This window comes from Acinonyx jubatus, chromosome A1 (assembly GCF_027475565.1).
Source record: "Acinonyx jubatus isolate Ajub_Pintada_27869175 chromosome A1, VMU_Ajub_asm_v1.0, whole genome shotgun sequence".
NCBI classification, from domain to species: Eukaryota; Metazoa; Chordata; class Mammalia; order Carnivora; family Felidae; genus Acinonyx; species Acinonyx jubatus.
This window is the reverse complement of record NC_069380.1, coordinates 211,168,409-211,184,360: the sequence shown is the minus strand read 5'-3', so window position 1 is coordinate 211,184,360 and position 15,952 is coordinate 211,168,409. Positions and strand designations below refer to the sequence as shown.

General features: G+C 39.7%; 1 protein-coding gene across 10 annotated transcripts in view; it reads right to left on the bottom strand.

The window, feature by feature from the left end:
- DROSHA (drosha ribonuclease III) overlaps nt 1-15,952 on the bottom strand; it is a 201,774-nt gene that overhangs the window by 104,998 nt on the left and 80,824 nt on the right. For all 10 annotated transcript variants that reach the window (XM_053201821.1, XM_015077686.3, XM_053201826.1 and 7 more), the window contains 4 exons: nt 8,880-8,939; nt 7,497-7,596; nt 3,535-3,637; nt 357-427 (listed from right to left, as the gene is read on the bottom strand). In XM_053201821.1, coding sequence (XP_053057796.1) covers nt 357-427; nt 3,535-3,637; nt 7,497-7,596; nt 8,880-8,939 — 334 coding nt within the window. The remainder of the gene's footprint in view (nt 1-356; nt 428-3,534; nt 3,638-7,496; nt 7,597-8,879; nt 8,940-15,952) is intronic.

Below are 15,952 nucleotides of genomic sequence, written 5' to 3'. Positions count from 1 at the left end.
AAGGCTATAGCTTCAAGTAAGCTTGCATGGCGTAGGTACCCAACCATTATAAAACAGAAAATCATAATCAACTTCAAGATACTTGAAAATAAAGCAAAGTATTCATACTGAATTTGTTAAGTGGCCATGGGAGAAACGGGGTCTCAGGTAGAAGGCAAATTCCTAATGCAAATGCCCACAGAACTTTCCCATTTGCAACAGGGTTGAGTAAGTTATTTTTGTTGTATTGAAATCTACCATCCATGGCATATTCAGGAACTTTGTTTCTCCTACACTCTCTTTAAACACAAACACTAATTGATATAAAATCTTCTATAATGATACTTGAGAAAAATCAAATGATTCAAGATAAATACCGGATCATTAAAGAGTAAGCGTCCAAATAACTGTTTGGCTTCCTCCAGGCTTCCCTCCAAGTAAACAGCTCCTAGATAAAAGGAAGAGAATGCCAAAAGGAAGGCTGCATTAATATTCAAAGAAAATTATATGTCTCTATAAATAAAGCAAAAAGGCAAGCCAAAACTCACTCACATTAAAGAAAAAAAATTGACAAGACCAGAGCAACTAATTTAAAGGTAGCATCTTCCCTCTCTGAGCCAGGATTTGTACTATAAATTCGACTGAAATGTGAAATTCAAGTTACTAAAACCTAAATCCAATATTTTAAGTAAAAAGAGGCCTACTATGAACTATCATGCGAGGTATGGGTATGAACTTACTAAGGGAACTATGCACAAATACCAACTTTACGAGCATGTTAGGTTTTATTTTATATTTATAGTTTATGTTTTAGACCATAAAAAGACCTGATAAAACCTGAGCTCAGATCAATAAAGGCTTCTGCAAATAAAAATCAGGACAATCTCAGGGGCACCTGGATGGCTCAGTTGGCTGAGCTTCCAACTTTTTTGGGGGGGTGGAATTCTATCTTTTTATTTTTTAATATATGAAATTTATTGTCAAATTGGTTTCCATACAACACCCAGTTCTCATCCCAAAAGGTGCCCTCTTTAATACCCATCACCTACCCTCCCCTCCCTTCCACCCCCCATCAACCTCAGTTTGTTCTCAGTTTTTAAGAGTCTCTTATGCTTTGGCTCTCTCCCTCTCTAACCTCTTTTTTTTTTCTTTTTTTTTTTCCTTCCCCTCCCCCATGGGTTTCTGTTAAGTTTCTCAGGATCCACATAAGAGTGAAAACATATGGTATCTGTCTTTCTCTGTATGACTTATTTCACTTAGCATAACACTCTCCAGTTCCATCCACGTTGCTACAAAAGGCCATATTTCATTCTTTCTCACTGCCACGTAGTATTCCATTGTGTATATAAACCACAATTTCTTTATCCATTCGTCAGTTGATGGACACTTAGGCTCTTTCCATAATTTGGCTATTGTTGAGAGTGCTGCTATAAACACTGGGGTACAACTGCCCCTATGTATCAGCACTCCTGTATCCCTTGGGTAAATTCCTAGCAGTGCTATTGCTGGGTCATAGGGTAGATCTATTTTTAATTTTTTGAGGAACCTCCACACTGTTTTCCAGAGTGGCTGCACCAGTTTGCATTCCCACCAATAGTGCAGGAGGGTTCCTGTTTCTCCACATCCTCTCCAGCATCTATAGTCTCCTGATTTGTTCATTTTGGCCACTCTGACTGGCGTGAGGTGATATCTGAGTGTGGTTTTGATTTGTATTTCCCTGATGAGGAGCGATGTTGAGCCTCTTTTCATGTGCCTGTTGGCCATCTGGATGTCTTCTTTACAGAAGTGTCTATTCATGTTTTCTGCCCATTTCTTCACTGGATTATTTGTTTTTGGGTGTGGAGTTTGGTGATGAGCTTCCAACTTTTAACCCCAGCTCAGGTCATGATCTCACGGTTCATGGGACCTGAGCCCCAGGTCGGGATCTACACTGACAGCGCAGAGCCTGCTTGGGATATTCTCTCTCTCTCTCTCTCTCTCTCTCTCATAAAAAATAAATAAATTTTAAAAAATCAGGACAACCTTTTCCTTTAATTTGAAATAACTATTTAACATTTAAACTGGGTATCAAATCAAATAACATTTTAATTGAGTATCAAATAACTCTGGAGTAAGATAGTCCTATATTTTTGAAACCATATTTTTATATCTGTCTTCAGAAAGGCATTTCTTAAGTAAAACATTAAGACACTTAGTCACCAGGACTTTTGATGAATAAATACATTTATTATTTGTCCATAGTTATAGTAATAATAATAATAATAATGCTAGTAACAATGAGGAGGATAGTAAAAGTAGCAGTAGTGGTTTGGGGACTACTCAGGCCCTAGGCAAAGTGCAAAGCATTTTTGCATTCTTATCTTCACCTTCATAGGACACCTCAGTAAAGAGTGTTACAAAAGATTTATAGGACTTTGGCTTATAGTAGGTGATTTGGGGAAGGTTTAAGGAAATGGAACTCTGAAGGGGTGGCTGCCAGGATTGCATATTAAGATTCTCACAATTCTGTGAGATAAGTGATCCTATCTCCATGTCACAGATGGGGAAACTGAGGCTCAAAGAGACTCAGTAACTTGGTGAAGACACAGTGCTGATAAATAAAGCAAAAAGGAATTGAATCATGTCTGCCTGGATTGGGAGCCAACTGTAACACTGTCAAAATTATTATGTGTACAGAGCACAGTAATTCCATGTGACACATTCTCTGAAAATAGACATATTTGTGCAAAACAGACATAGCTGTGAAAAGACTGTGGATACTAATTATTAAACATTCTCTTGTTACCATCATCAGTACAAAACTATAATGGGATGCTTTTATACTCATTTTCAAAGGAAGAAGGAAAAATTGATAAGGAAGCACAAAGGCCTTTGAAACATAAAATGTACTCAATCATTTACCTAAAAAAAAAAAAAAAAAAAAAAAATCAAGGAATTGTCAATCTACGGTTACATTTCACTGTAAAGCATACTTGCAATCACCAGCTCATTAACTCTTCATAACTTTCCTGTGCCAATAGCTAACTATATTCTGGTTATAGTAAAAAAGAAACCAAGGAAGTCAAGTGTCTGCATCAGTCTTGCTTCAAGTGAGTAAGTAATAGTTACATAGACTCAAGCCCTGGGATTTAAAAAATGCAGTGTTTTCAAGATGTTGAAGTCAGAAAATCTTGTAAACAGTTTAAAATGTGATTAAAAACAGTGTTAGGGCCTCACAAGCAACCTACTTACTGTTTATTTATGCATGTGGTCCTGAATCAAATCTGGAAAGTAATCCATCTACATATTAACTTACTTCAATTCAATTCAGTATATACTAACCATACACGTACATGACATCAGACACCAGTTCAGGCATGGGGAATGCAAGAAAAGAAAGCAAGACTGCTGCTCTGGAAGAGCTACAATAACCACAATACATGAAGTTAGTGTTCTACTAGGGACCTCACATGCTTTGGAAACAACTAACTTTGTCCCAAGTTTCCACACTGAATTTTATATGGTCTCCAAACATTTTAAGCATATAAGAAATTAGATTATAAAAAGAGAAATTACCTATTAATGCTTCAAAACAATTAGCCATTGCATGTCGAAGGTCTGATTCCCTACAAAGGTCAGGTCCATGAGCATAAAGCATAAAACGATCCAGTTCAAGTTTCTACAAAATTCAAAATGACAATAAGAAAGAAAGAATCTGACGAAGTCATAACTGCAACAACTCAACATCTCCTGAGGGTAAGGGGTTATGGATACAAATTAATTGGTCTTATGTCAATAAAGTAAGAGAGTTTAGCTTGCCATTCATTAGGAGTCCTTACATATGGTTCAGATCTGACTAATCTCAACCTTTTCCCAACTAGGCTTCTATGAACTCTGATGTTTCAACTCTGATGGTTCAGAACTGATCAGATCTGAGTCTAATTCCAAGTTCAGACCAAGCACTAGCCAAAGCTGGAAAAAGACTATGCTATAAGACCATGGGCCTTTGGGTTCACCCAACATGTCTAGAGACACAAATCTAACCCAAAGTCAACCTCTTTGATTCCCAATTTATACGGTATTGATGTCTGTACTATACAGAACAAATTTGTATGTGGCAGAACCAATGGGAACCCTTGGAAGATTTCAAAATGCCTTGTATCTCTAAATCTTTTTTTTTTTTTTTTGTAGTTTGGATTAAGGATTTCTGTGGCCCTTTATCTCTGTACTTGTGTCCACTCTGTGAGGTCTCTGTACTCATCTTTCAGAAGGCTCAGTGAAATCTGAGCAACGGGGTTGGATTTACCTTAAGGGCTCCTGGACTATTGTTTGTAATGAATTATGCTTTTTTTTTTTAATTTGGCCTCAGAAAAGTTTAGAAGCAAATTTGTGGCCAAGATCTGGAAATTGTGTAGGACTTACGAATATATCTGTGTATAGTAACTTCACTTCTGGCTTCATTTATTTTTCTGCATATTTTCTCTTTACTTTGAGTTAAGTCCTACTGATTTCTTACCCTATTGTATTATAAGACACAAATCAAGTCCTTTTAGAACTAGACACAGTATGAATGATTTTTTAAAATAAAACTCCTGAGACTGAATAAATGGAAATCACAATTCTTCCCATAAAAGGAGAAAAATACAAACATTGCATATGCATGCAATAAATCTGTTTCCATTACCCTATAATTCAGTTCAATAAATTCTTACTAAACAGGAACATGCTATGTAATATGGACCAAGTCACAAGTTAATGAACCAACTAGGACAATAGAAGTCTTATCAGTCCTCAAATAGGATACTCAGATTTCGTGTGTCTCAGTGTATTTTAATATCCATATCCATTTACACTGGAAAAAGAGACAATAAAAACCAGACATATGTGCTATCAGTATTCTGTACTGCTACAAATTCATGAGTACAAAATATATTCAAATGAGTTTCGACTACCACAAATGCAACAGCAGAAAACACATCTTTTAAAAAATTGATCCCTAAGTGCAAGAGCTTATGCTAGAATATGTAAATTTCATCTGTTGCACAACTTCACTGGGAAAATCCAATTGTCTGCTAATCTCTGGAGCCCTGTTTGAGAATAGACTGCAAGTCATGTTTTATATTACAAACAAGTATTCTGGAATGCTATGAATTTTCCAAGTTTTCATAATCCCTGCTCTACAGCTTTACTTTTTCCCGTAGGCATTAGTGGAACTTTTAAAAAGGAGAGTGGTTGGGGCGCCTGGGTGGCGCAGTCGGTTAGGCGTCCGACTTCAGCCAGGTCACGATCTCGCGGTCCGGGAGTTCAAGCCCCGCGTCGGGCTCTGGGCTGATGGCTCAGAGCCTGGAGCCTGTTTCCGATTCTGTGTCTCCCTCTCTCTCTGCCCCTCCCCCGTTCATGCTCTGTCTCTCTCTGTCCCAAAAATAAATAAACGTTGAAAAAAAAAATTTAAAAAAAAAAAAAAAAAAAAAGGAGAGTGGTGTTCAACTGGTGCTTGTGTTAAAAGTTCATCTGTCTGTGGAGAGCTGACCTGAGCTTTCATTAGATTCTCAGAGATTCTCAGCAATCCTCTGTCAAGTACTTCCCTCCCAAATGGTTCAAACCACTGGTCTAGACAGAGGGCAAGGCCACCACTGCCTTCTGCTGGAGCAGATGAATGTTGAATGCTATGGGAGTGTCAGTACTTGGGGTGGAAGAAGATCATACAGAAAAGTGAAGGGAGAAACTGGGCAAATTAACTCACGAGTTTGTACATACCCCAGGTGTCACATAACAGTTTCTGTTTTCCTGCTATGGCAATTTTTCAAACTTTGTAAATATCCTGCCTACAACTGTTTGAAAAACAATCCATTATATCTTAAACTGAAAAAAAAAAATTGGGAGGGGGTTGATAACTACTTATTAACATTTATTTCCAGTGGACATTTATGTGCCCTGTCAGGAAACATTTTGACAATTAAAGCAACGAAACATTGAAGTAGTTGTACGTAGGGTTGTAGAATTTCACTCATTGTGAAGCTCCTAAAACCAAGTTGGCATACATGTCGCCTATAGTTTTTCATTAATGTGTCATTACTTGCATTCTCAAATGCCATCATTATGATGCTGTTGTTACATAAAATTAAATAATACACTCTTGCTAACATAAAAACCAGAGGCTAAAATTAACCATTTTGAATATACTAAATGCCTTAGCAAGATCAAATTAAGAACCAGGATGGGTTTAATCCAGTCTTTTCTATAAAATGAAGGAAAAAAAAAAAAGAAAAAGAAAGCAAAAATCAAGGGAAACTCAGAAAAGTTTTTCCAGTGAATCATTGATTGGTGTTTGGAGATTTAAAAGCCACAGTTCCCTTACTACTGAATAAACACACAGGTCTTTAAAATGTCATAATTTATAATGAAAACAGTGGTAGCAACAATAAAAACAACAAACTCCTACTAATTTATTTACCTCTTTCTGTGATTACTACTAACAAGGATTATGCCAAGTACTTTACAAAGTGAATTCTCCCAACTCAAACGATAATATTGGGGTACCTGGGTGGCTCAGTTGGTTAAGTGTTCGACTTCAGCTCAGGTCATGATCTCATGGTGTGAGTTCGAGCCCTGCATAGGGCTCTCAACTAATGGTGTGGAGCCTGTTTGACATTCTCTCTCTCTCTCTCTCTCTCTCTCTCTCTCAGAATAACTAAAGAAACGTAAAAAAACAAAACCACTCAAACAATAATTTCCTTTCTTACAACCACCCTGAGTGGCAGGCACTGATGCCATCTCCACTTTACAGATGAGAGAGCAGAGGCTTGGAGGAGAGACAACAACCTGCCTAGGTCCCCCTCACCCCACTGTTTGTAAGAGGGGCGTGGACTGGAATCCTGGTGGCCAATTCCAGCGCCTGAATTGGTTTCTCTAATTTACTGTCCTAAGACACCATATAGAGACAGGAAGATCAGATAAGATAATGTAAATAAGTAAAATGTCCACCATGAATCTAAACTGAAAAGAGTCAAACAATGAAGTCAATGTGGCTGGCTGGACAACCTAAACCCTAAATCTTAATTACTGGGATTTGTGATATCTGGGAATTCTCAAACATCTAGAAAGTATCCCTTGTGGGTATAAATGGGCAGGCATATTTCATTCAAAGCTATAATGCTGCTTATTAGTGTAAATTAAAGACAAATGCCATACAGAAATTTTACACAAAGGGAAGATACAAAATATTTCATTTCTTTGCTCTGTTCTTGTTCCTTTTCCCCAAATGTTTAACTCTATTCACGCACATCTGTCAAATTTTTCCTCTTCTGTTATCAAGTTACTTCACCATGGAGTTCATTAGTTGCTGGTGAACTCACAAAGGTAACAGAACTAATAAGACTGAATCTTTAAAACCCAAACAAAAAAAAATCCTTCCCAGTTTATAAAATATTAAACTCTTAATATACCCTAAAGAGTTACTTATCCAAATGCAAAATTATGCATGGAATGAAGAAGAAAACTTCCGACTTTACCACAAATGCTTCAGATGCTTGACATACCTTTGCTAACATGGCAAGGTGCTGATTCTGAACAATGGCGGTCCGGTAAGTTGCTAATCCTCCTTCTTCCAGACTAGGAAACAAGTAGTACAAATGGACACTGCAAAAAAAAAAAAAAAAAGGTACATAAATAAATATGCATCACAACCTTCTGTCTGTAGCTCCAAGTTACAAAAACAGGCCTGGCACACAATATCTGCACAACAGGTATCAGCTGTGTTGAACCAAACTGAAGGGTCTGATTAAAAGTCTATGAAAGTTAAATAGGAAGCACAGTATATCTGAATGTACTAAAACCCAAACAGCACCATTCACTCCTATTTTCACATCTACTTGTGTTAAAAGACTTCTCTGACAAATCTGATGACAACAAAGACCTGAGCGGTTGGTCATGGACTGCTAAGAGCAAATTTATGTGACACTCAGATACCAGGCCTGGAAACAAATACCTTTGCTGGGGCTGAGTTATGAGTAGCCTCTGAAGACGAGCCTGGAAGTTCCGAGCAGGCAGCAGTGGTGGCATATCCTTTACAAATACAACAGGGACAGGAACAGAACCAAGACTGGCCCCAAGGAAAGCCAAAGGGGTTGATGGAAAGCATGGAGATTTGGAAGAAGGCCACATGGACAGTTGCACCATCAGCAACTGCGCTCCTAAATCTCACCCCAGTTTTTAGGATCTGCTGTTGATTGGGGCAGCTAGCTTGTTTAGTCCTATTGTGTCCAGTGAGAACAGGCTTGGAGAAGAGCCCCCTCTGTCTCATTATGTCCTTTTTGGGAAAAGAAATGACCCAGAAAGAATACAAATAGCTCAAGATAGTTCCCAGAGAGGTACATGTTGTCTCCCTTTAAAAGAGAGACCCTGTGGGCTTTCCTACCCCTACCCCTGAATTAAGGACACAAACACACTTCTGGAGAGAAAATACATACAAATACACACATGCACGCACACACATATGCATACCAAAATCTCGTCATTAAAATTACTTCCCTTGAGATCAGAAAGAGTGAGAAATGGATTAAAGACAAATCCTAGAAAATGAAATGACATTTTAAAATATCATCCCCTTCTCTACAAATTGAACATAAGCTCTGAAGCATCGAGACCAAGACAAGCTGGATCTCTTGTGGTTGTAGCAACTTGAACATAAACTTGACAGGACCAAGACACTAGCCTTTCATCTTATAATCTTGTGCATTACAGCGTCAGTGAGTACAATTTATCAGGGCAAGAGACACAGACATATAGCTTTCAAGCTGTAAGGAAGAGACAAAATACATTGTGTTTCAATCCCTTATTTAGATAATTACAAAGAGGGTAACAGAGTAAGTATGTTACCTATAAAATGTAATTATTAGGGGACAGCAGAAAACCCTCCTTACCTGGTCAGAAATTCAACAACAGCGTCACCTAGGAACTCCAACCTTTCATTGTGATTAATCCTGTAGGAAAATTTTAAAAAATCACTTAAAATAGCAAACATCTACATTCCCTCCCTCTCTTCTCAAAGAAAAGACACATGAGAGCTCCTTTTGTAATTGAAACACTCTACCTTATTCTTCATAATCAAAAGCACTGACCACCATCTTAGTCGAAGTATGGCACACCTACTGGGTAAGGGAGGGGGCATTCTATCATACTCTGTACTTAAGGCCTTCCTACCTGAGGGCTTCCTTCCCCTGGGAATCAGATTTAAAGTGAGGAGTTATCACCCTAACAACTGTGAATCTTTCCACATTGCTAAAAGGTGGGTAAGAGAAAGGAGAATGCACTCTAATGAGTTAGAACTGAGCACTGAAAAAGATTTGGTACAATGTTCTAAGAACAGCTTCCCATTGCCCAAACTCTAAATTTAACTTAGCATCTAAAGTCCTTCAAAAGAGGCCTAAACTATTTTTTCAAGTCCCAGTATCCACTGCTATCCTCTCCCACCTATGTTTTGGGCTCCTGCCCCCAAACTGTGTGGTACTCTCTGAAAAGGGCATATGCCCTAAAGCTTTCCACCATTGCTCCGGTGCACTGAGCCTACTCATTTCTCAAGGCCTACCAAATGTTGTTTCTCTGTGAATGCTTGCCCGAGGGCTCTCATCTAAATTAATACTCCCCCCTCAGTGCATATCACACTTTATTTACACCTTCATTGAGTGATGAAGGCACATCTCCCAGGCTAAGTTCCTCATATCCAAGTGTAAGGCTGAAATGACCGGGAAGGTAGTCCATAGGAAACCTCTGTCTGCCTCTCAGAAAATCCAGCACAGCCACCTTCCCTCAGTGCTAAAGCAGATCGCTACCTTTGGCTGAGCAGAGATGTGACATGATCTGGTTCAGGTTTTTAAAAGGCCACCCTGGCTGCTGTGCGAAGACAGCATGCAGGGTGACAAGCACTGAGAGGAGTACTGTGGCTGTCTGGTGAGACATGATGGAGGCTCAAGCTGGGAGGAAATGGTGGGGAAGGCGAGAAAAGAAAAGAATGAAGGTCAATACCTAGATTTTGGCTTCCATAGCTGGGTGAAAGGTGGTGCCATTTACTGTGAGGGGAGGACCAAAAGGAACAGGTTTGGGCAGAAGCAGGAGGTGCATTTGAAGAATGTTTACTTTGAAATGTCCATGAAACATCCAAATGGAGAAATCCAGTATCTATGATCCTACTGTTCACGGGCAAGAACAAAGCTGGTAATAAATCTTTAGGAGTGGTCAATGTTTAGACAGGATTTTGGGCGATGGAACTGGATGATACTACCTATACAGAGAATTAAGCTAGCAAAAAAGGATCTCAGGACTGAGCCCAGGGGAGGGCCACACTTGAGGTCAAGCAGAAGAAAAACCAGCAAAGGAGAGGGGACTGGTTGGGGAGGTGGGCGGAAAAGGAGGCCAGTGTTATCCCTCAGCAAACAAGAACAAGCGTCAAGAAAGAAACGGATCCAGGTAAGATGCAAAGAGAGCATGGATGTGATGCTGAGGACACTGTTAAGGCCACTGGAGTGGGGGGCGGGGGGGAGCATCTCTGTGAAACAGAAAAGACAAACCCGGTTCTGATTAGAGTAGGCTGCAAACTAACGTGTGTTTGAAGCCTCTTATGGGAAGAACCCGGGTTCCTGTTTCAAGGCTAGCGGCAGACACAGAAACTATGGGTCTGGAGGATTATAACAGAAGGAAGCCAGGAAGGATGGTGACAACAGTGACAGGGAAAGGAGAGCACACCAAATCCCTGGGACCTGAGCAATGAAGGGGACAGACCTGGGCCTGGGCAGGATCTCACCTCCCTAACTCCAGGGTTCTCCTCATCTTCTGATACTGACCCTCATCTTCTTCAAAAATTCAATAGCTGACTATCAAGTCCAAACCTGCCTGGTTTTCAAGGCAATTCTTTATCTAGTCCCACAGTAACCACCCGTTTCATCTACTTTCAACAGCAATTCACGACTCTAAGTTGACCAGACACACCACTGCTTCTCCCTTCCATGTTACCTCTCCCAAATCCTGCTTGTTCTTAATGTCAGCTGGGAGCCTGCCCGAATCACTGGAGCTCCCAGGAGCACCCCTAGCCCCACGTGACTTAAGCGTTTATCACTCAATTTATAACAAAATTATATACTATCTTTTATTGTTCACTGCCTCATGTATGCCAGTTTAGTTTCCTTATTTACTGTTTATTTATTTTTTGAGAGAGAGTGGGAGTGCAAGTACCTGAGCATGAGCAGGGGAGAGGGGCGGGGGGGGGGGGGGGGGGCGGAGAGGGAGGGAGGGAGAAAGGATCTTAAGCAGGCTCCACGTCCAGTGTGGAGTCCAACACGGGGCTCGATCTCACAACCATGAGATCATGACCTGAACCAAAATCAAGAGTCACACACTTAACTGACTGAGCCACCCAGGCACCCCTAGTTCCCTTCCCATATTTAAAATCACCCTATAGTTTCCATACATGTGGAAAAATTTTTAAGATAGTTATTTATAAATTAAATGACTCCTGGCTACCAAATCATCTACTTGGTAACTTGAGTTCAATTTTATATTATCTCACATATCTCATAATTTAATTCTTCCACCCTACCATGCCTCCACATTTTTTTTCATTCCTCCACATTTTAGAATTTTAAAGGAAAAATAAACATAATAGGAGAAAACTAGAAAGATATGAGCAACAAAGATATGATTCTGAACTTTCATTTCAATATGCCCTTTATTTATGTGAAAAAGGCATTCTGGAAAGCAGTTAATAGTCAATAATGGAAAATGCAGGAGAAAAAAGTAAACAATTTATAGCTATGATGAAGAATTCATAATCTAATAGCTTACAGAAAGAAAGAAAAGGAAAAGAAAAAAGCCCTCAAACATATTTTCCTCAGTCTTACCTACTTTGTATTAGATTTTAGAAGACTTTGTTGCTAATCCATTAGCCAAGAATAAGTAAACATTACATTTTAAAAGTATGTTTTAGAAGCTACTTGATACTGTGATTTTGTTTTCCAAATAAACCAAAACTCCAAAAGTGTCTGTCATCGTTCTTAGCGCATCAAGGAGTAGAGGCCCTAGTTAATATGGTAACTAGGCCTAAGACCTCTTGCTAACTTAATTTCATGAAACCTAATAAACTGTTCTCCTGAGAGATGATGGGAACAGCAAAAAGAAATGTTGAGTTTTTATAAAGAAAGAAATTAGTATTACCCTATTCTCTTCCAAAAGTCAGTAAAATGAGAATAGCATTTTCTGTGGTGGAGACTATTTTTTTTGCCAATAGTTCAAAGCACTGTACAGAAAATCTGCTTAACATGGAAAGTAAGAAACCACACCTGGGGTGCAGACAAACCATATTTGGATTGTCTTATGCTTTATTAAACAGTGAGACATCTAGGAAAAAAATAAGACATCTGGCCAAAGAATAATAGCTGCTTTGAGTCATATACTATTTGAATGAAGTCATATTGGCATAAATTTTACTTTAATTTGTTTTATAAACTTTCAGGACAAGAACTATGTCTAGGATTTTAATAACCACAAAGTTAGACTATTATTATTTAATGTGTTAAAAATACAAGGTCACAGTTTCAAACAGGTTTATTCAATAGTGAGTCTGCCATCTACTAAATAATTTGCCCATATCCAGCGTATGCTTTTCTGTGTGTACACTGTAACTAAATGCTGGCCGTGAGTCACAAACAAAAATGGGGATTAAATACCACTTCAGTTCATTATTGTAACGGACAATTCCTAATTCAACGGTTTATCTAGAAAAAAATGGACACATCGAGCTGCTAGTCACTTGACTGCAGAGGCCAAGCTTTTGTTCCTTCTTCTATTGTTTCCACACTCTTTAATCACCCTCTTTATAAATGCTAACTAGTTCCAAGAGGAGATGTTTACTGAGCAATAAACACTCCATTTGTTTTTGAGAACTGAATCAGCAAAGGCATTATGAAATCTAGACTAAGTATATCATTTATACAGCACATTTGGCCTGAGGAATTCAAAGCACTTTATAAAACATAACGGTCTCCCTGTAACAGTAATTCCTGTAAGGTGTCATTTACTTCATGGAAAACCATCTTGGGATGGGCCAAGTCCAAGGGTGACTACTACAGTGACAGTATGGACATTTTCTCACCTTTGCATTTCAGGCCTTAACCAGTGACAGGTAAAGTGAAGCTAGAAGGGGTGCTAGAGATCAGCTGAACCTTCCACGCAATTCAGGAATTCTATTCATTACATCTGTCTGGACACTTAGGGAGTAGGGAGGTCAGAGAGCTACTAGATCTGAGACTCACTGGACATAGGGATCCCAGGATAAGCATCTCTGGGATTTTACTTGAAATATTTAAGACAGCAAATCTACTCAGTAGAATTCACATATACTCAAGCATGTTTTACTGTCTTTAATGCGAGATACTTAGGTATAATTGATTGAAACTTTTTAACTACCACCACTTCTTTAAACACAGAGACATTAATAAATAGTCCATACCTGTCTCTACAAATCAAAAACAAAATAAAACAAGGCAGCTCATTTTTATTTTTGAGAGAACGTAAACAGCGGGAGGGACAGAGCGGGAGAGAGGGATAGAGGATCTGAAGCAGGCTCTGCGTGAACACCAGCGAGCCCAACGTGGGGGTTGAGCTCACGAATCAAACCGTGAGATCATGACCTGAGCCAGTCAGACACTCAACCAACTTAGCCACCCAGGGCCCCATGGCAGCTTATTTTCCTATTAACAGTCTTCTCGCCCCTCTTTCCTAAAGGTCTTACTGATAATATATGGATTACTTGAATGCCACCTGAAGTTTAATCTTTCAGAGACCCTTTCTGTGGTAACATTTCATTGCAATCTACAGAAGTTAAATATAATCATACAACTGAGATTTATGTGGTTAAACAGGGACACTTCAAAAATTAAGGGTGGCATATTCACATGAGATGATGCCATCATAAGAGTTAATTATTTTATAGTTTTGATAGGCAGACATATTTTTATTTAAGTCTTCATGCCTTTTTGTAAATCTTAGCTGGTGTCAAATCAGGTTATATAAGATACTAACCTGCCATTTAAACCTCTACTGATGGCTCTGACCATGACCCTTAACATCAAGTTTCCCTATTTCTAGGGAAATGTAAACAAGTAAATAACCTGAGAGGAAAGTATTATCACGAATGGCATTCTTTCTTTAATACTTACTTACTGAGCTTCTGCTCTATGCAAGGCACTGATTGCAAACAAAACAAAACAAAACAAAACAAAACAAACAAAAACAAAACAAAAACAAAACAAACCAACAAAGAAAAAGGGTATGACCACAGACCTTCAAAATGCTTACAGTAAAGAAAATAAGCCCATCACACAGAGTTCCAGGGCATTCCAGGGGGAGCTGTACAATGACTGCTGGCGTTTGGGGAAGGGAAAGGGTACACCAGATAGCACAGTAAAGTACCTCAGTCTTACTGGTGTGTAGGTAGCCACAGGGAAAAGAAAGGTGTACCTGGAACACTGGGGCCAGATCACAGGTGCTGGGATTGCCAGGTGGGGAGGTTCAGACTTATCCAGTAGGTGATGAGATCTCATTAAAAGCTTTCAAGCAGGTTACAGCTAAAAACTAGAATTGAGACGGGCATCTGGGTGGCTCAGTCAGTTAAGTGTCCACCTCTTGATTTCAGCTCAGGTCATGATCTCATGACTCATGAGATCAAGACCCACATCGGGCTCTGTGCTGACAGTGCAGAGCCTGCTTGGGATTCTCATTCATTCCCCCCCCCCCTCTCTCTCTCTCTCTCCCCCCCCCTTCCCCTTCTCTCTCTGCCCCTGCCCCTGCTTGTGTGCACGCTCGCTCCCTCTCTTTCTCTCAAAATAAATAAACAGACATAAAAAAATACTAGAAGTGAGGCTCCAGAAATAGCCAGGGGACTGAATGCAGAGGCAGTATGAGGGCAGAAGTGGCAGAATGTGGTCACTAACTGCAGTGCAGGATAGACAGGGGTGGGAGGAGTGGTTTCCAGGAGGATCAGGAGAAGGATTCGATCAAGAGCCCCTCCTCTCACCCTTCTCTTCTGCCTGTCCTGCTCCTCCACATTCCTATTTCCATTAGTACCTCACTCCTTCTCTTTTTCCTTTCTCAAGTTTGAGGTTCTGAGCAAGCTTGTTTGGGAGCAGATACAACCACTGACACTTGCAATTTGATAGTTTTTTTTTTTTAATTAGTTTATTTGTTTTGAAAGAGAGAGAGAGAAAATGAGTAGGGAAGGAGCAGAGAGAGGGAGAGAGATCCCAAGCAGGCTCTGCACTGACAGCCTAACACAGGGCTCGAACCCACAAACTGTGAGATCATGACCTGAGCTGAAATCAAGAGTCAGACACTTAACTGACTGAAGCACCCAGGTGCCCCGACAGGGTTTACTTTAAAGATACACAAACACTTCCAAGGAGCAGGGACAACTGCATCCCGTTTTAAAATAGCAAACTAAGAAATAAAAGGAGAGGGCAAATCATTTCAAGTGAACTCAATTATTCCAGTGCATAATATAAAACTGACCTATAATCCCTTAACAACCACCAGAGCTATCCTCAGCCCCACAGCAGACTATGTATATTTTGTTTTGACCTTGAGTGAAGCACTTAGCAGAGTTATCTTTTACATTAAGTTATTTATGTTCATAGCACTCTTACCCCACCCAAGGTAGTCACACCTTCTGGTGAGTGGGGGCTTTGTCTCACTTGCCTTTAAATCCTCCAAAATACCTACAAATTACCTCAAACTCAAAAGGTACTAGATAAACGTCTGTTGGATTAAACATGTATGAAGAGCCATGCACAGCGGAGACCGCTGGACAACCACAGTCCAGCCGTAGCAGACGCTGCCACCAAAGAAGCGAGGAGGCTCTTACTGAACAGAAACCTGGGGTCAACCCCACATCAGCAATAAGCAATAATCAGGAGACTCTCGACACAAGCAGCAAAGGACACATCATATC